This window comes from Trachinotus anak, unplaced genomic scaffold, assembly GCF_046630095.1.
Source record: "Trachinotus anak isolate AG129_WGS33_773 ecotype Australia unplaced genomic scaffold, CSIRO_AGI_Tana_v1 ptg000004l, whole genome shotgun sequence".
Lineage (NCBI taxonomy): Eukaryota > Metazoa > Chordata > Actinopteri > Carangiformes > Carangidae > Trachinotus > Trachinotus anak.
In genome coordinates this window covers 23,436,658-23,455,923 of record NW_027273855.1, presented here as the reverse complement: position 1 = coordinate 23,455,923, position 19,266 = coordinate 23,436,658, and the positions used below count along the sequence as shown (strand labels likewise).

At 42.8% G+C, this 19,266-nt stretch overlaps 1 protein-coding gene across 1 annotated transcript in view; it reads right to left on the bottom strand.

Moving 5' to 3' along the window:
• Window positions 1-1,111: 1,111 nt before the first annotated feature.
• cd34 (CD34 molecule) overlaps window positions 1,112-19,266 on the bottom strand; it is a 33,474-nt gene continuing 15,319 nt past the window's right edge. The window contains exons 2-9 of the mRNA XM_071477241.1: window positions 18,771-18,877; window positions 7,565-7,669; window positions 7,085-7,350; window positions 6,830-6,907; window positions 4,890-5,001; window positions 4,677-4,729; window positions 4,225-4,371; window positions 1,112-2,965 (exon numbers count right to left, since the gene is read on the bottom strand). Of these exons, the coding sequence (XP_071333342.1) occupies window positions 2,774-2,965; window positions 4,225-4,371; window positions 4,677-4,729; window positions 4,890-5,001; window positions 6,830-6,907; window positions 7,085-7,350; window positions 7,565-7,669; window positions 18,771-18,852 (1,035 nt within the window). The 5' untranslated portion in view covers window positions 18,853-18,877 and the 3' untranslated portion in view covers window positions 1,112-2,773. The remainder of the gene's footprint in view (window positions 2,966-4,224; window positions 4,372-4,676; window positions 4,730-4,889; window positions 5,002-6,829; window positions 6,908-7,084; window positions 7,351-7,564; window positions 7,670-18,770; window positions 18,878-19,266) is intronic.

Genomic DNA, 19,266 nt, shown 5'->3' with positions numbered 1-19,266 from the left:
CTCTGTCAGCTACTTTACTGTGTCTTCATTAGAGAGTAGTTCAAATGAAAGGTTTCTCAATAATCCAGGGACAGAGAAGGAGATGTTGCTGTTCATTTTTGCAAAAAAGCCAGAGATCTGGAAACCAGAGCAAATAAATCTGCATATACAAGGTAAGTGGGAAAATATGGATGTTTTTGTGCCATTTGAGTGAAGCTAACCTTTAAGGGAGAGCCAGAGGAATGAGTAAACATGGAGCAGACAGTTAAAACAGAGGTGAACTCAATATTCTCACATGGCTGTTGGTTTTAATCTGTTTGCAGTGTAAAGTAAGATGATCTGAGCTGAGGAATCACATCACAGGGTTCAAGGTCAAATAAGTTGCAAATAACGAGCCTGCATGAGTGTGCACACAGTAATGTTCATGTGCACAGGGATTTACACCTTTTAAATTTGAAGTGTGCAGCAATTGGCCAGTCTCAGGTTGTAGATGTCGACATTTAACCTAATATATTTATGTCTATGGTATGTGCTTCTTTACGGTTGTGGCATATAGTGACAGCAGGACTGTTTCACAGTGCTGCTAAATGGCCTTGAGGAACTAATTTCCCCACAGGGCGTGGAAGGGGACAGGGCAGGGTAGGAATTCACATTAGGCTCGATCTTGTGATGAAAGACGGGGTGTGAACGGACGGGAAGTAAACTTGTGACACTGTGCCTACAGTGGATGGTGACAGAAACTGAATTAAAAATACATATATGAACATAATGATGGATAGTGAGTAGACCCTGGACTGACATGGTGCTCATGAGCATGTCCTGAACATTTAGCAAAGACAGCTGGGGGATGTTTTCACTGCCCCACCCAAACTGTGAAAGACAAAACAGCGTGATGTGATGTCATTACTACTGCTTATGAAAACCAGCTGATGTGTGACCTTATGGGCTGTGTGGGATTAAATTCCAAGTGTATTAGAGCACAGACTGATGTATGTGTTTGCATATGTGTAAGTGCATGCGCCTTTGTGTGTCTATGTACCGTACCATCTCTGAGGTTAGACACCCCATTACTCTTTCCGCTGACTCTCATGATTGATGTTTTCTTTTTAAATAAAACGAGGCTGAAAACATGACAATTCATAAAAAGTTGTTTATTTTCTTGCTTTTTATTTTTTCATGTTAAATCCAATTTAAACTACAGGGTGCTAGTAAAATGAAACAGTCACGCTGGAATGTTAGAAATGAAAAGATACAAAATGAACTGAAAGGAAGAATCAATTTAAGACATCCCATTTATATAACTGAATACTTTTCTTTGTTCCTGTTTGGCAAAAAAAATAAAATTTTCTCTGGTATGTCAATAAAAACTGATGTCATCTGAAGGTAAAGGCTAAAAAAAGAAAACAGAAAAATCACATTTTGGCCACTAAATGCATCTTTCTAACAGTCATGGCCCTTGAGCATCTTTTTGTATCGTATTACCTGGATCAAACATTGTAAAGGTGCCACAAAGTACATATTTTAGTAGAAGTTATGAAATGAAATTCTTTGGCACATAAAATGAAAATAGCAAGTGTGTGTACACAGAATAAAAACAAGACAAAAAAGTCACCATACTATACACACTGCGCAATAGAATACTGATAGTAAAAAGAGCTTATACAGTATATAGAAAAAAGACTGACAAATGGATGGACAGAGCTGATGGTTAAAGGCTGAGGCCTTTATGTATCTGCTGGTCAGATATGTCAGTCTCATGATTTTCAGCAGTGACCATGAAGCCACTGTAAAGAAGCCCGTGAGCCTTTGTGATGGATCTCACTTTGGTTTGCAGTAGCAGATTGGAGAATTCCTCACGGCCACTCGTCTTTAAAAAAAAATTTCTCCTTCCTCCTCATCATCACGCCTGTAACTCGGTGAGCAATTGCTTTGTCAGCTCATTTTACAAAACTGTACACTTTTCATGGCTAATGTCACATGCACATTCAAACTCAGCGCTGGACTCTATCACTCCTCATCAAACATGCATACAGTACATACAGTAAGCGTGAAAAGCTGAGATGCATGTATAGATATATACAGTCCATGCACAGTACAAATACAAGTATATGTTAACACACACGTGCGGGATTTGACAGCAGCACACACACGCATTCGCACACCTACACAAGCAATAATTCAATCAGACAAACAAAATGAGAGCCCAGTGGATTTTCTCTCTGACGACTTTGTAAACAGATTTCAAGGCAGTGTGATTCGCTTCCTCTCTGTCTGTCAACTTCATTTATGTGCTTATACTGTATTTTTGAGTGGAGGATTTGGTTGAAGCTTTAAACCTGACGACAAGCAGAGACCCTGCTGGGTGTTGACAGCACACGGCTGTGACTCCAGGGGTTGCAGTCGTCATGGGAACCAGTGCTGATTAATGCTAGAATTCACTTTCTTCCCACCCAGAACTGCCCATCTCCTGTCCCTCGTCTCCAGCCTGACTGGAGTCAACAACCCAGGGACTGAGCCTTCGTCATCATCGACATCAATCATCATCACCATCGTCGTCATCATCAGGCTAGTTTTCCCGATGTTTGTTGAGGCACATCGCCAAAGGAGGAGGCAAGGGGACCATAACAAGAGGAGTGTTGATGTAGGGGATTGTTCTAGTCCCTGGTGTCCACTTTGCTGTGTGGTTAAGCAGGAGTGGATTCAGAAAAGGAGGTGAGTTTTCATAGGCATGTGTGTGGATTGGGTGTGTTTGTGGGGGTAGTTCCTGGGCTGAAATCGGCTTTTATAGACTATTTCACAGTTCGGTGTCTGCTGTCTTGGCGGTGGAGTGGCCGTTGGTGGGAGGGAGAGGCTGGGTCTTGGCTGCCTCAGGGGACTCTCCGTTTACACTGGGTTTCTCCTGGGTTTCTGGAGGGGGGTTGAGGGGGGCCACAGATACAAGAGTGTTCGCCTGGTTCTCCTGATCTACTGGATAGGCCTCCTCTGCCTACAAATACAGCACAAATGAACAACTCATTATGGAAAAGGTTAGATGGAAATTCTTTGGGTATCAAGACACTTATTGTTCGAAGGCAGAGTGAAGTAGCTGTGAAGCAGCCGTCACCTCTTTTTTTTTTACATTAATGTTGCCTATTAAATGTTTGAGTAAGAGAGCACTAAATATTCTGAGGGTGTTAAAAATGAAGCATTTGATCTGATGATCAGATACACATAAAAACACACACAGACAGGTGACAAATCAAAGGAAAACCATCATAAAGTGTCTTAATAAGGTGTTGGGCCACCATGTGCTGCCAGAACAGCCTCAGTGCTCCTTGGCATTGAGTCTGCATGTCTGTGTGACTCTACTCAAGGGATCAAACACCATTCTTCCAAAAAGTATTCCCTCATTTGGTGTTTTGATAATGCTGGAGTTCAACTGGGTTGAAGTCTGGTGACTGCGAATGCCACAGCATATGATTCACATCATTTTTGTGCTCATCAAATCATTCAGTGACTCCTCGTGCCCCGTGAATGGGGGCGTTGTCATCCTGTTTTCCCACTCATTCCTCAAATCAATTTCTCACCCGTCTGTACGCACTCAGATGCATCCACTAGCCCGCCATTACTTAAAAACACACACAAACAAACCCTCTGATGTGGTTCCCTATCACGTGATAGTGTGAGCGGTACAGAGAAACAGCTGCGTCTGGTTACTAGATGAAACAGATGAATAAGGCAGGGTGTGGGTCTTTGGATAAGGCTCACTCTCTCTTTCTCTGCGTGTTCCCTCTGATAGCTGGCCAGCCACATTGCCTAATTAAAACACTGGCAGCAATTCATTCAGAAGTGAAAGGAAATAGACCTGTTTTGATTTCAGATGTGACAAGACATGAACCTTGCCCAAGAAAATGTATGCATATAGCATTACTGAATCTATAATGGCCGCTGTGATTGCAGACACCCACAACATATGGTGAAAAATATATTTATGATAAAACACACCTGCAGGTAATATGTAAGGTCAATCTTAATAATGTAATACTAGACAGATTTCAGGTGAACAAATTAGAACCACAGACATGCTCATGACTAAGCATTATGCAGTGTCTGCAGAGAAAAAAACCTATGCAATGATTTTCAGTTCATTGGTTGTGTGGCAAATGATGTAGAGCCAGAGAGAAAGTAAATCAGGTCCATAGTGGCAACATATAGTACAGTATATTGTAAATCCATTCTTAACAGACAGCGTGAAAATGTGCTCACCAGCCTCACTCCCTTGGGGTCAGGCCTGCGTTGGCATTTGAAGTAACCTACAGTGATCCCGAGGGCAGCAAGCAGACCAGAGACCAGTATTCCAACAAATACTGAGGAGCCCGCTGATGACGGGGTCTCGGTCTTTGTCACACCCAGCTGAAAGCAAATTGAAGAGATGAGATTGTGGTCAGAAAAGAAGTAATGTTTGTGAATTCATAGCATTTGAAACAAAATTGTTATTCTCAAGTTAAGCCAGAGTTGAGTTATCTCAGTCGTCCATGAAGCAGGCCGCCAATTTAGGTCCAGCAAATTGTTTAATTTGATTCAGATTTGTAGTAACCCAGGTTGAAATTACCCTCATAGGCCTTGGAGGGAAGAACTTGACTTGTCTTGTGGGTTTCAAGGGTTAATGCACCTCCACACCATCATACTCAAGCTGGCAGCAACTAGAGCTCTCTTACCTTGTCTTTCAAATGCTCACTCTGGAGTGCTGCAGCCAAAGCTCCCAAACCAGCTGCAGGAGCAATGGATATTAGAAATATATCAGTACTTAATAAAGCAGGACTATGCATTGTTTTGCTGCAAAACCACACCACAACAATGCATTACAACCTTAAGTGTCACAACTGAATGAAAATGTGCATGTGCATGTACAAGTTATCATCAACACCCACCATCTTTGCTGGACACCAGCACCGTGTTGCCATCTTGGAAGATTTCCAGATTACAGTTTTCATTGCGGCACCAGCTTGCAGGGTTCTCCTGAATAATGTGTTTAGTTGCCTCCTATAAGAAAGGATTCATATGTCAAAGGGAAGTGGGGCAAATAACACATGAACTTAACAAAAGCCTGAACAAGTTTCACATTTTGTAGTGTATAGCTTCCTTCATACACAGAGACATGAGGGCCAGCAATCAAATGTGCGTTCCTGAATTTTCCCTGATGACCATCAGCGCACGTAGGCCTTTGCGTGCACAATGGAGACCAGAGGCATTTGGATGGAAAACTTGCTGACCACACCTTCCTTTTCCCACCTTAACCCCAAGTTATGATATCACCTCATTGCACAACTTTAGGCTTTGTGACTAGGGAACAGTCTTCATTTTCTGTAATGTGATCCAGACAGTGCTCAGTGTTCCCAGAGGGCCACTATGAGCATACCCCAAATCCTCAGTTAGTTGGGAGTAGGCCCACAGCTGGACTCTGCTGTAACGTCCAGATCTTTTAAGGAAGGGGTGGGAGACACTCAGGAAGGCTGAACTTGAATCACTCCCGGGGAACCTCTTCTCTTCCCCATCTGTCTGTGTCACATGCTGCTCTCAGGAATCCCACACTGTTTCATATTCGCTCAGCTTGACCTTACGTGGCATCCGTGCCTGGAGTTCAGATGAGTTGCAGCAGGTTTGCATTTGAAGAAACATATTTTAACAACACAAACATCTAATTTAATGCTGAAATAACATATAAAGAGGGAGAACAACATGTGTGTTATTTTATAATTTGTCATTTGACACTGCCTTTTATAGTGACTGATGACTTGGGGATTTACAAGACTATGAAAAAGAAGTTTTGTGGCTTTATTGAATTTGTTCTATTGATACAAGCTGTTCTTTTATCAAGGTCTTTCAGGCCATTAACTCACTTTTGCCTGCATTTTGAACCAATCATCAGCTGGCAAAGGCCTCTGGCACTGCAGTCCATGTTTAGTTTCAGGGTGAGTTGGACAGATGACTTCTGCAGCTGGTCCTGGCTCAGTGGATGTTACAGTAATGACCCAAATAGAGGCTAACTAAAGTATGCGGACTGAGATCTGACCTGCTGCTTCTGCTCTTGTGCATCTGGACTGGCATACTGTACCATGCAACAATCAGCTGCATTTGAACATCACACATCATCTAACAACTGTGCACCCAAGTAGGATTTAGCAGTGTAAGAGAAAAAAATAATTGTGCAGTAAGATGGATCCAAATACGAGATTTTCTAGAGACATAGATATCGTACTCCTTATCTTCCTCTTGTGACAAAACCCTAAAACACTTAGCATTTTGTAATAATAATCATTTTTAAAAAAAAGACAAAATGAAGCCACACCCTTGCAATTCCTCCTTTTGCCGTGAGGACCTCAGAGTGAGAGGAGGAAACATTAGCTGTCCTCTTCATTTGTGTCCCGCCAGGAACACAGTCTAAAGATTTACAATGCCTGAGGAATGTCTGAGAAAAGAGCCGCCTTTATCAGGGCCATATTTCCAACTGTAGCGCTTTAAAATACATTCATCTTCCTCTTCTTCTAAGTACAGTAAGCCACTTCCTCTGGACCCGAAGGTGTAAGGGGCCAGATGAAGGTCTTAGTTAAGAGAATGTGTCACTAGATGGTAACTGGCCTCAGCTCTCTGCTCTCATTTCACTGTGGTCTTTAATGCTGCAAGGCAAAAATCTTAGCTGTTGGTAGTTCGATACTGCCTGTGGTTGGCAGGGAGGGGATGAGAGCTATTGTTACAAGCTGAACGACAAAAAGGTGGTGGTAGGATGTAGCTTCGGTGGTGTTGGATTGATATATCACGAGAATGTTCACCTATTACAGAAGAATTATTGTAACGTTAAACTCGTACTCACACAGTTGTCTGTTACTACCACGGCTCTGACAGCATTGCTCTCTGGGATGTCCTCCTTTCCAACACACTGCACACTAGGCTGTGAAGACAGTAAGCCAGGTCAGATAGACAAATGAGGTGAGGAGAAGACAGCACACTTTGTTTGTAACCACAGTGTCAGGCCATTGTCCCTTTAAAAACATATGTGCTATCTTTTACAGAAAAGCTGAAAAGTAGAAATGTACCTGATCTGAACATAGTACAGGCAGGTACTCACCACTATTCTATGAAAGTGGGAGTCATCTGGGACCTCAGCAATTGCAGGAATCCCATTGGCTCTGCCACGGGGGGCAACGGTGGTCCCCGTGGTGCCGGAAGTGTCTATATCCTTGCTGTCATCACCAGGCAAAATGGTTATAATTGTTGCTGGGAATGGGTTATCTCCAGGTGCTGCAGAGGGAGCAGAGTCTTCGCCGCTAGCAACACTGGCAGCGTCACCCACAGTCGGGGCAGCAGTGGGGGCTGGAGCTGCAGCATCTGTCACTAAGGACACAATCCATGGCCAATCCTATTATATGCAGACCACATACTATATGTTCTGTATATATAACCTTTATCTAATTAACCTAATGTGCCACTACAGCATGATAGCCTCCTCTGATGTGAATATAGAGTGAAATAACTTTGAAATAACTAACACAAAAATCCCAATCGGTTCCCTGTGCTCATATCAAATGTCATTTATCAAGGCTCCTACCAGCACTGACGTCTGCAGCTGGATCAGCTGGATCAGCTGGATCAGTTGGACTGGCTGCAGTTGAGGCTGTGGTACTAGGTGCACTATCTTGACATACCACTTTATCTGCAAAGAATGAAGAGACAGAAAAAGAGAGAGAGAGTGTTAAACATTTTGATTTTTGACTGATGCATCCGTGTTCTTTTATGCCAGCAGAAATGAAAACATCAGCCTCGTATATTAAAGCTTTTAGTGCAGGGGTTTTCAAGTCAAAAGACAACAGTCTCCCCCACAAGTTCTTATAACTCCCTCATTATTCCCTGTCCTTCAGTTTGGGGGATAACCATGCTCCAAGTTTTACAGCTATTGTTCCTACAACTTGGGGTTTTGATGGATGTCAGTTCCATTTCATATTTGTTTATATTTTGGCAAAATCAATACACCAATAAAAGCAAGCTGACGTCTCTGTTTGCAATATACTCAGGCAAGTCCTGGAGTTAAGTTAGTTAAGCATGATTTATAAACACGCTTATTGATATTTACTTGCAGTGGACATTGGTGATGATGATACACAGTATGTGCATCATGTTTGGGTCTTCAGATTTGACTGAATTATGACTTGAATGAGCAGGAGGGTTGATGCAACAGCAAACCCACTTGCTGTTGAATATGGGATAAAAAACAAAACATCGATCCTAAAATCACAGCTTGTTCTCCTGCTCATCATTAAATCCTACTGTCCTTATGTAAAGATATGTGGAATTTTTGGGATGTAATTTCAAGCACACACTCAGTGGAATGAGTGAATGGGGTCAGGACAGAGGGTTGGTTTGCACAACTTGTCCATGCCCAACCCAGAGATACCAAACCAATTTGGCGTGTGTGCTTAGGGGCTCTGACTAATTGGTGGTCACATATGGGCTAATTCTCACCGTCTGCAGCCTACGCAAATAAACAGCTCAGTGAAAAGGTCGCGGCCTCTTGACTACACATCCGTCCTCTGGGAGAAATCCCGTTTCTGTAATAATCTTGGGATTAAGTCGGGTGGTGCTGAAAAGCTTTCTGACATAGCAAGGTTACAAAACATAGAAAAGCATTTCCCAAATTCATAATTCGTGGTTTTTTTTGTTTAATGGGTGGAAGACTGATCTTGCAAACTGGATTATGTTATTAGAGTGCCCTGTTCAATTAGAGGCCAAACATTTTAACTTGTGATGTCTTATTACACACACACACACCACACAGAACCTTAAAACCAAGCCCACCATCTCTGCTCCCACTTTTACAGTCATGAAGGATAAATGAAGTGGTATAAGTGTGTGTTCAGGCCCAATCAGGAATCACGCTGCCAATCAAAAAGAGAGAACTTAACTTTTCCAATATAAATCAGGGGCTAAAGCACTGTAAACCAATGCCTCCTGCACAATCATCTCTAAACACACCCCTCATCATGGAAGGAAACCAGTATAGTGCGTAAACAGTTTAACATCTAACCAAAACTATGCTGCAATCAGAGGGAAAATGTGTTTGGTGTACCACCACCATTATTTAGTTAAACGCAAGGTACATTTATATAAATGTGGTGGATTTAGATGTTTAGTGTGTGTTTGCAATCCTATAAACATGACTCATTTTAACAAAGTCTTGTAGGACTTACTGTGGGAATATTAGCGCCACAAACAAAAGGTAGTTTCACATCACAAGTGGCCACCATGATTGTATGAGTCCAGCATGGTCCTGCGCTGTGCACCAGACTCCGTAACATAAGCCGCCCCCTCCCCCTGCAGCGCCTTTTATCTCAACAGTGGCGTCAAATGGCTGAACATTGTCCAAAGCTGGTCATATGCTGCATTTTAATTGGTCCAACTGGGCCTAGATCCTAATGTTTCATTGTGCTATTAGAGCTTTCACTTCATTCAGCCTTCAGCTTGAGCTGCTATGTTTAATAGTGTAATGATGTTTCGCTTCCACATCACTGAATTAACCTAGTGCCTCAGTTTATGCCTCGTAGGCATAAAGATTTTCTTAGGACAAACAGTATCTATGGTATGTTTTTAAAGCACTTAACTGTCTAAGCAGTGAAGTATTCAGTGCTGACTGGAATAAGCATGATTATTTATGCTTTAAAGCTTTTACCGCCTCACTTTCTTTAAAACATAAATCATTGTGTTAATGGCCTCTCTTGTTTAAACACCCTTTACGTGCACAGACTCTGCACACATACAGATATATAAAGCACGTACTGTATATGCTCATGGATACAGATGCTCATGGACTGACACACACATACACACCGGTCTACTCACCTTAAACTGTCACATGTTTGAACTCTGTGTTATTAGAGGTTAACAGACAGTAACACTCCACCAATGTGGACACAGCCTCCTCAGACAAATCTCATGGTGTTTCCAGCCAGGCCCCACAGCATCAGCCACGAAGCCTTAGGACCTCTTGTCTTAACACAAACACAGAGTAACACTCCCTCTCCATAAATACAAGCTTGGTCTCCCTCCAGAGAGCTTTTGATGGACTCAGAGAGCACACGGCCAAGGCTGCAGACTAAATAACCTCTGGGTTCAAGTAAATCTTGCTCTTCACTCCTCTATTCACTACCGGGCTACGTCAAGTGGATTTCCTGCCCTGGCTGTCCTCCTTGAATCTTTCAGCCTGGGTGTTCCAGCCTTTGACGTGGTATGTGGTGTGTAGCCCTGCCAGATGTAAAGAACTAAATCATGGGTTAAAGAGGGGATACAACACAAGCCCGGCATTGTGAGTGACAGTTCAAATGCTGCGTTTCTTTAGCCTGTGGTTGGACAAAGCAACGGCAATTAAAAGGCAGGGGAAAGGCTGATATTCCAGCGGTAAATGACAACTGTAATTTGGTGGGATGCTTAAAGTGCCTTAGAGCACCGTGTCCGCTTACATAATTAGCACACGCATCCTGTGGCAAATGCTTTGTTCTGTGTGGGAGGATTTACAAAACCGCAATAGTTATTGTTGAGGTGTTGCTAGAATGTGTGCAGCTACTGAGTGGCAGGCCCAACTGTATTTCATGTGCTTCATCACGGGATCGTAGGCTACTCCAGGAGTCAGTCAGACTGTAAACATATTAGATATCACGTCCATAAATAAAGCAGCCCGAAGCACTTGGAAGATTGTCAGGAATTTCACAGCTGACTGTAGTGGATTATATATGGAGAGAAATGGATTAAGAAAGGTCATTACTGAATTGACAACCCCTTTATTGCTCATCATCACTCACTGCTTGAATTCCAGGATATAGTATGTGGTGGTCCACACTGAAAAATAAATCACATGACAAGGCTGAGATAGACACAGACACATACAGATGTGAGGGTTCCTGGGTTTAGGTGGTGAACCATATATTTCCAAGGTATTCAGGGGGGAGGGGGGGCAGGAAACAGAGACGATAAAGTGGAGGGGGAGGCTGTTTCTTATCATCGATTTACATACTGACGTTGTTATGAAAGCCAGATCCTCCATCGTTACATTGGGTTCTCTTCTCTTCCAGACAACTTCCTTTCAGCTCTCCACCTCCAACTGCCCCTTATTCACTGACACAGACACACCCACGCAAGTTCAGCAACACACACACAACACACACACACCTATAGCCACACAACGAGAGAATATAGAGTGCATATCTTTCTCTGGAGGGAGCTTAAACGCTGATGCTATCCTGGTAAGGCAAGGGAAAAAAAAAAACACACACTGTACTCATTTTTATGTGTATGCTTCTTTAAAGTTTATTGAGCCTGGTGAGTTCAGTATGAAATCTAGTTTCAGCAGCACACAGCTTGATTCCAGCATCCTGCACTGACACTTGTTTACTGCTCAGTAGATGCTTTCCTTCCTCAGCCCATGGTGCACAACTGTACGCTTGAGGGTAGCCAGAGATCACGAAAACAAAAGTTATTGATTCTGTGATCATCTGACGGCTTGTGTTTCGTGTTCCAGGTGAACTCATTTTTTAATAATATGAAAATAAAAAATTCATTTTTTTCGCAGTATGGCCTTTAACAGCACTGTTTTTACACCAAGTTTGAGAACCGCTTTTCGTCTTTGCACCAGTGGACCCTGTGCTTATCCTGTTTATAATCAGCGAGCTCGCCTCCGGCTACAACAGAGGCATCAGCATGCTGCATGAACGGATTGTTAACTGCAACACAATGCTCCTCCTGTCTTTATCACCCTCCGCTGTGCCTCAGTTACAAGCAGCTGCAGCCAAACAGATTGTGTCAGTCTGAGTGTGTGTGAAGGTGCACTTAAGATATGAGGGTAGGTATAATTAGAATGGTGCTATCTGGTTCCAGTCACTTGACTGTGTCCCTGTGTCACTCATCTGTGTCACTCATAGATCCCGTTGTAATTGTCGTCCCTTCCTGTTTCTCAGCGCTCAGATTAAGGCTGAGGAGGAGTGAGGAAGTTGCAGTAAAAACAAACATCGCCACACCTGATTAAACGGGTGCAGTCATAGAGAACGAGCAGGGAACGGCAGTCCTTTACTTGTGATTTTGAGGATGAGGCCTGCTTCCTCTCTGGGGACACTGGGGAGGAGGCCTGATGAAGAGTGCTGCAGCTGCAGCGAGTCTCCTTAGGGAACTCCTTCCCTCCCTGCATATGTGCCGTCAGAGAGCTGTGAGATTGGTGACATCATTCAAAAGGGGGAAAGCTTCAGCTCCAAGTCGTGGGACTTTGCATTTGACCTCCACCCAGACCACTGAGACAACACCTTGGCTGTCACGCCGAGCCACACCCTGCTCTTGTCACCTTTCCATGTCCTCAGAACACCCTAAAGTCTCTTCTCACTCCTTTGTTTTCACTCTCTGTTAGGAGAAATGTCACTACAGCTTAGACTTCCTGGGGTCAAGAATTCTTCAGTCCCACAGACACTAAAGGAATTCTGGGACTTAATAGATGATATTTAATGATTATTTTCATTATTGATTGATTTTTTGTAAAGATTTTTTTTCTGATAATCGCTTATTCCATAAAATATCAAAGGCAAACAATGCCCATCACAAGAGCCCAGGGTGAAGTCAAAACCAATGGCATCTGTTTTATAATGAAATAATGATAATGATGAATAATGAAAAGCAGCAAGTACTCACATTTGAGAGGCTGGATGCTCTTAATGTTTGGCACTTTTCATAAATGACATAAATGATTAATGAATGATTAAATTAAATGAAAATTCATTTTCTATTCATTTTCAACTAATGTATTAATCAAGTAATTGTTTCAGGAGCAGATGTGACATAATCCTAAAGCTCTCTAAATGCTAGAATGGCAGGTTCTGCAATCACAGCAACACTATCCTTGAGGAACCATAGTGTGATCTCATGGTAAACCATAAATATTTCACTGTCTAATTTCTGCAACTGTATGAAAAAAATAAAAAACAGACAACACTATAGCAGACTATACCACCAAGTGAAGCTACAGAAATACAGTTCACTTACTAATCTGAAAAAAAAAAAAATCCCATGAACTCGGGTCCCTGAACGTGAGAACTATTTTTGTTTCTGCACAGACGGGTGGCAAAAGTTTACTTTTTCCACCCTGCCCACATCCCTGGTGTTTTTAAACAAAATACCAGATAGTCTGAAAAAAAAACATGATAGGAATTAACAACAGATTTGGAATGTTATTCATGCACATCCTCTAACAGGATGTGGCTGTCACAGCACATGGCATGCAGTGACGTCTTCTGGCTGCAGAGGTGAACATGCTGGGGGCTCCTGATAACACATGCACCAACCACACGCCAATGAGGATACAGCAGAAGGATTATCCTCTGCATTTTAGTGGATTGATATGATAATTTGACTCAAAATTTTTATTCAATTTTAAATGTTTCTGTTTCCTTCATGTACTCACTTTTAAAACCCAAGATCGGAGAGAAGCAGTTAAATTAAAGAAAGGAAAGAATGAAAAGATAACGTGATGATTGATAGCAGCTACTTGCCATTGTTTTTATTCTACCCCTAATTTACTCATTAAAATAGTTTCAGCAGGCCAGTGAAACTTAAAACCTGTGTTTCCAAAACAGCCCATCCATTTTGTTAGCGGATTAGAAAACTGGAAGCACCAGCTGCTCTGAGAGGCTGGAGCAGCTAGCTGCTCCCCTCCCTGTGTCAGACCCAGGACTGGGCTTCAGCAGCAGATGTCCATGGACTGATTCCAGCTGCTGTTTTTACACAAAACTGTGTGGGGAGAGGTTGTAAAAAGATATCGAGACCTATAGCCCCAAAACAATCTGGTTCTGATATGATTCAGGCTAAGGAGCTTAAGTGGGAGAGGAAGATTGAGAAATAATAGCAATAATCTAATAGCCCTCCAGATATGGTTACACAAAAGAAAATCCTGCACACTGTTTATGTGTGTACACACATACAGTACAAATGAACGTAGTGTCCAAACAGACTTGTGTTTTCAGTTAAGTATAAAGCATGGCCTCAATGGCATGCTTATACTGAACATTAATTACCAGGGGCAATTACTCTGGCAGTCAAAAGGTCTCGGCCAAGGCTCATTAAGTGCTTTTATTCCCCAGGGTGCATAGTATACCCCTCCATAAAGACAGCCCTGCCTGGATATCCTCCGTACACTATGTGTTTTATGCAACAGTTGCTTTCTACCAGTGTTTGGCATCATATCACAAAAACAAAACCTCGGATCAATCAGTTTGAGGAGGATCATTGAGCTGTTGCTCAAGTTTTTTTTTTGAGGCAGTGTGAAAAAAAAGAAGCAGGGATGACACAAGAAGCAGAGGGTGCCTCCAAGTTCACACTATAATCCTGGGGGCTGCTCATTAGCTAAACGGAGTGGGGTGATTTCGACCCGAGCGGTGATATATATCTGGAGTTTCTCTGCCTTTGCTTGCGCCGCCAAAATTTTGCTGAAAATGAAGGAGAAACAGGAGGAGAAGGCGGCTACCCCCACCCCCCATGCCCCCCAACCACCCCACCTCTCCCACTCCTTTACGCTGGTAAAACTCAACAGCTGTAAAATTGCAGCAGGGTGCCAGGGAAACAAGGAACAATAAGCTCACCAGAAACAGCAGTAATAGGAAAAGGAAGATTTGAATGCAGCATCTGCTTTTCATTAAGATTGTTTCACTAGGTAAATATTGTTGCTAGACGATCTATTTCTCCAAGTCAACTCCTTTTCCTGGATGATCGTTTAGTTAGGGGCGACAGTGGTTTTTGTTTTCTCATAATTAACATGTTTTCTTTGGAACTGAGTCGGATTCAAATGAAGATAATTCAGCGGGAAGAAAAAACAATTTTTTTTAAAAAGTCCTCCCCTTGTTATGGTGTTTACGCTGATGAGGGCTGGCAGATGAGGTAACAGAGCGGACAATCAGGAGAGGCGTTGCTTTAAGAATATTTGAATGATTTCAGCAGTGGACAGGCCTGGCTCTCTCGTGTGTAGAAATTCACTGAGGCAAACTAGAAGTGTGACAGAGTGCAGGCTCCAGGTTTAATTTACTCTGAGAGCTCACGTGGCACCTCAGCCATAGCTTTGGGGCCCAAGTGGACACACACCCTAGCCTGACATAAGACCACTATCTGCCAAGCCTTACATAAAAAGACCCACACCCTCCAGCAGATGACGTGAATCAAACTGCACCATCACGACTTGGGACTGAGAGAATGCTGGTCACTAGCTGAGGGCCATGGGAAAGAGTGGCAATATTCTGCCCATGTTTACGTTGGCAGGGCGAAGTTGTCTGAGAAAACAAAGCTTTGTACATTTGTATGCAGGGAGATATGGATGCTGGGTTCTACTCTCTGTGAAGCCTGCTCTGTCCTTTTTCAAAGGTTTAGCTACGACGTGTCACATTTTCTCTGACAGAATTCAGCCTCTTTTTCTTCAATCAACCTTTTCGATTTATGCCATTTTAAATGACTTCTATCGGTGAAGGCCACTTGAGTGTGTGCTCTACCAAAGGAGCACTGATGGCTTTGCACACGTGCACACACCAACACATGCACACCAACACTGTAATCTCCCAATCACAAGCAAACATCTTTCTGCTTAATGCTGTATGTTCTAACAGCAACTGTCATAACAACAGAAACAGTCATCATACACTGAAATGAAAAACAAGATGTTTTCCCCCCTTCTCAAGAGCAGACATAAAGCTTGGGTTTTCCCCTGAAAATCTTGAGAGAGAGACAGAGAGAGAGAGAGACAGCTTATAACATTCTCCAAAAGGCATTGAATGACATCATCAGACACTGCAGTCCATGCCCATTTCAGTGCTACATATTTGCACCACTGCATAACTACTGACTGACAGCCATGGGAAGTGGGAGCATAAACTAAATCTGTGTTTGCCAGAGAATCGGCATGATTGGCCTGCTAGTGCATGACAAGGATGTTTACTCTGATAAACACAGTCAAACACATCCACAAATCAAGCGTGCCAAAGGCTGTCATCTTGTTGCTCTTGCATCCTGCCTGCCATTAACTCTTCCATTCTCTTGCTCTTGTTTGACTGAAATCAGCGTTTCTAAACTACAAACCTAAACCAAGATGTTCTTCAGCTGCAAGTGCTATCAACTGAGCTGCAGATGGGCTTGCAACCAGAATGATTCACGCTTTTCAGTGATTTAGCTGCAGCAATGTATGTGACGACAGATTGTCTTAATGCTTGATAATGTTCAGGTTTTTTCTCCTTTAGCATACTCCTATCTGACCACCTGTTTTTGAATAAGTGGTAAGTCCAATGTAGTAGTCCATACTACAAAGCCTGTTTTAAACATTGACTGTCAATAAAGATGGACATAGCCTGGATGATGACATCCATAGATTTCTGAAGATCGGTTTTGAAGCTGAGAGTGGGCTGCTCTGCCGTTGCCATCTTGGCAGACTCTGCCTAACTCAAAAGGGACAAAAAGGTGGGGTGTGTGTGGAGCCGAGACTTTGGTGTGTTCTGGTTTGTGGGAATAGTAGTTATATAAAGTTATAAATAGTATATATAAAGTTATAAAGAGTTGGGAGTTACATATTAATACATAAAAAAATCACCCCCTGTACAGGTGTCATGAAGGGAGAAATTAGCTATAAAACCAAAAACCGTTTTACCAGGCTGTTTATTTCAGCTGCAAAGTTGGACATTTCAACATTGCCGTCTATGGGGATTGACTCAATTTTGGAGCCAGCCTCAAGTGGCCATTGGAGGAACTGCAGTTTTTGTCACTTCTACGTTGTCTCCATCAGCCCCGGAGGTTGTCACTTGGTTTTAAACCTCCTGATCCACCGTTATTCCTGACTGAGAATAACACACAACAAGGCGGGAGCTGTGCAGTGGCATGGCTATGTATTCATCAGGATAGAGCGACTTAACAAAGAGTCTTCTTTATTTGATCAAGACAGCCATAATGGAGCATGAAACACTAAAATTGTTTTGTGTCTTTATTGGAGAATATTGACGTCATCAGAGTGAGACCTTTGACCCATATACCACTGCAGCCACATAGTCCTATATTATGAAAAGAGTCACTGAGGAGACAGAATGTCTCTTGTGACTTGGCTGGTGGTGCAAAATGTACCAAAACAAAAACAGAAATAGCCATGGAGGAACTGCTGGGATGTAGATGTAAGAAATCATTATATACAGTGTTTTTAACTGAGAGCTTCGTTCAGGGCCAAATTTGACCATGCCCCTGCAAATATACGCTGTGATGCTACACAAGGGTCAACAATGTTGCAGGACTGTGTGATTGGACGGCTGCTGTTGGATGTGGTAAAGAACTGATGATGGGTCAGCAAACTTGAGACAACACCCCTGTGATATTCTTAAAGTAGAAATCAGAAGCTGTCTGCTAAAAACCTACAACAGAAGCGCGAGGATGGCGCCAGTGAAAGATCCTATTTCAAACAGGATTGTTTGTTCACATTTAAAAAATGAAATCTCAGTAGAACTCAGACATCAAAGATAGATTATGCCTGGTAGGCAATATGCAAATGTGATAAAAGGCACAATGAGCATGGTTGTTTTAAGCCATTTCCAATTATTATATTATTACAAAGTCCTAATTATAGAGATAATAAGATAGTAAAATAACTGTTTTTCAAGCAACAGCAGTAATAAACAAAAAATACACAACTGATTATTAGATGTGTCTTAAAATGTTGTCCCTGTATCGAGGCTTTAATTTCTTGGCGGGGAGTGCCTGGAGTAATTAGATTTCCATGTAAATCTAATTACCATCTGTTTAGCTGCTGATGCAGATGGTATGTGGTGTGCCTTTTTATTGCGCAAACTACGAACATGTTCCGCCATCTCATGATCTTTTCCCTTTTTAAGTAAACCCTCATCAGTGTGGAGTACTCCTCCTAGCGTTGCCAAGGTCACTCCTAACATTTACCGCCCCTGCGCTCACGGACGGCTCTGCAGAAGTCGTTATTGCTGGGCTGAACTAGACCTAGTCCTGCTTTACAACCAGCGAGGAAGAAACACCATCCAAGCCATACATCACCCTGCAATTAGCATCAGGCCTCAGACTGATTTGAAGCGGACTGCCCAGTGAGTCCACACACATACACGCACGCACACACACGCACACACACTTATTGACTGTATGCAGATCTGTAGGGAACACAGTTCAGGGAACTATTTTTGCTCTCTGTTGAAACCACATGTGCGTTCACTTTGTTATACGCAACTCACAGACAGACGCATGTAGTTGAAGTATCTTTCTAACCCACTAGAGACAGTCATATACAGCGTACCATGCAGTAGATGGCACTAATCAGATCCTATTTTTAATTAAGAAATACATTAATGTGAGTGTGTGTGTGTGTGTGTGTGTGTGGCTTTAGTCCTTTTACAACCATTCAAACACATATTAGCTCCACCCAGATGCACTGCAGGATGTAAAGCATAATTATTCTCAACTGCAACTTTCCACTCCTGAGCAGACCCTTTGTGTCTGCAGCTGCACAACTGCTAACCATTCCTCTTTGCATCTGTGTGCACCCTCATGGCAGAACACATCAAAGACAACCCCCCAACTAGTGTGGAAGAAAACTGAATTTTGCCCGCTATAATGAGACTTTTTGAGACAAAAACAAAGGAACAACAAAGAAACCTCACTTCCACAGGCAACATAAGACTGCGTGGAGAGTATAACAAGAGTGAGTCAGAGTTGTAAAAGAAGGTAGTATAATTGATAATTAGAAGAGTACTCACTGCTGAGCAACAGAGTGCAGAGCACCAGAACTCCAGCCATCCGTCTCCAGAGCCCATTCATTCTCCACATGGACGCGGCCATCCTCTCTGGTCAGACTCAGCGCAGTCTGTGTGTGAGAGCAAAAAGTGTGGTGAGTGAAGGTGAGTGAGTGTGAGGGAAGGGGGGCGGGGGGCGGTAGATGGGAGTTTCCTGTGAGGTCTGAGTGAGCGGGACAGACAAGCAGGATAAAGCCTGGCTTGTGTTCTGCTGCTCTTTATATGGCCCCACTCCTTCAGCCTCCCTCTCTGCTCTTTCCACACCCCTTTTCTAACTGCCTCTTGTTAATTCGTTTCCCCCAAAGCAACGGTCCCGGCTTCCTTCCTTGTCCTTGTGTGCCTACACACGTGCAGTGGGGATAAAATAATGAGATGTTAGTGGTTGAAACTTGGCAACTGGTTGGGTCTTATCTTTGTCATAGTTTTCCTTCCTGGTGAAGAAGTTGGCCCTCTTTCACAG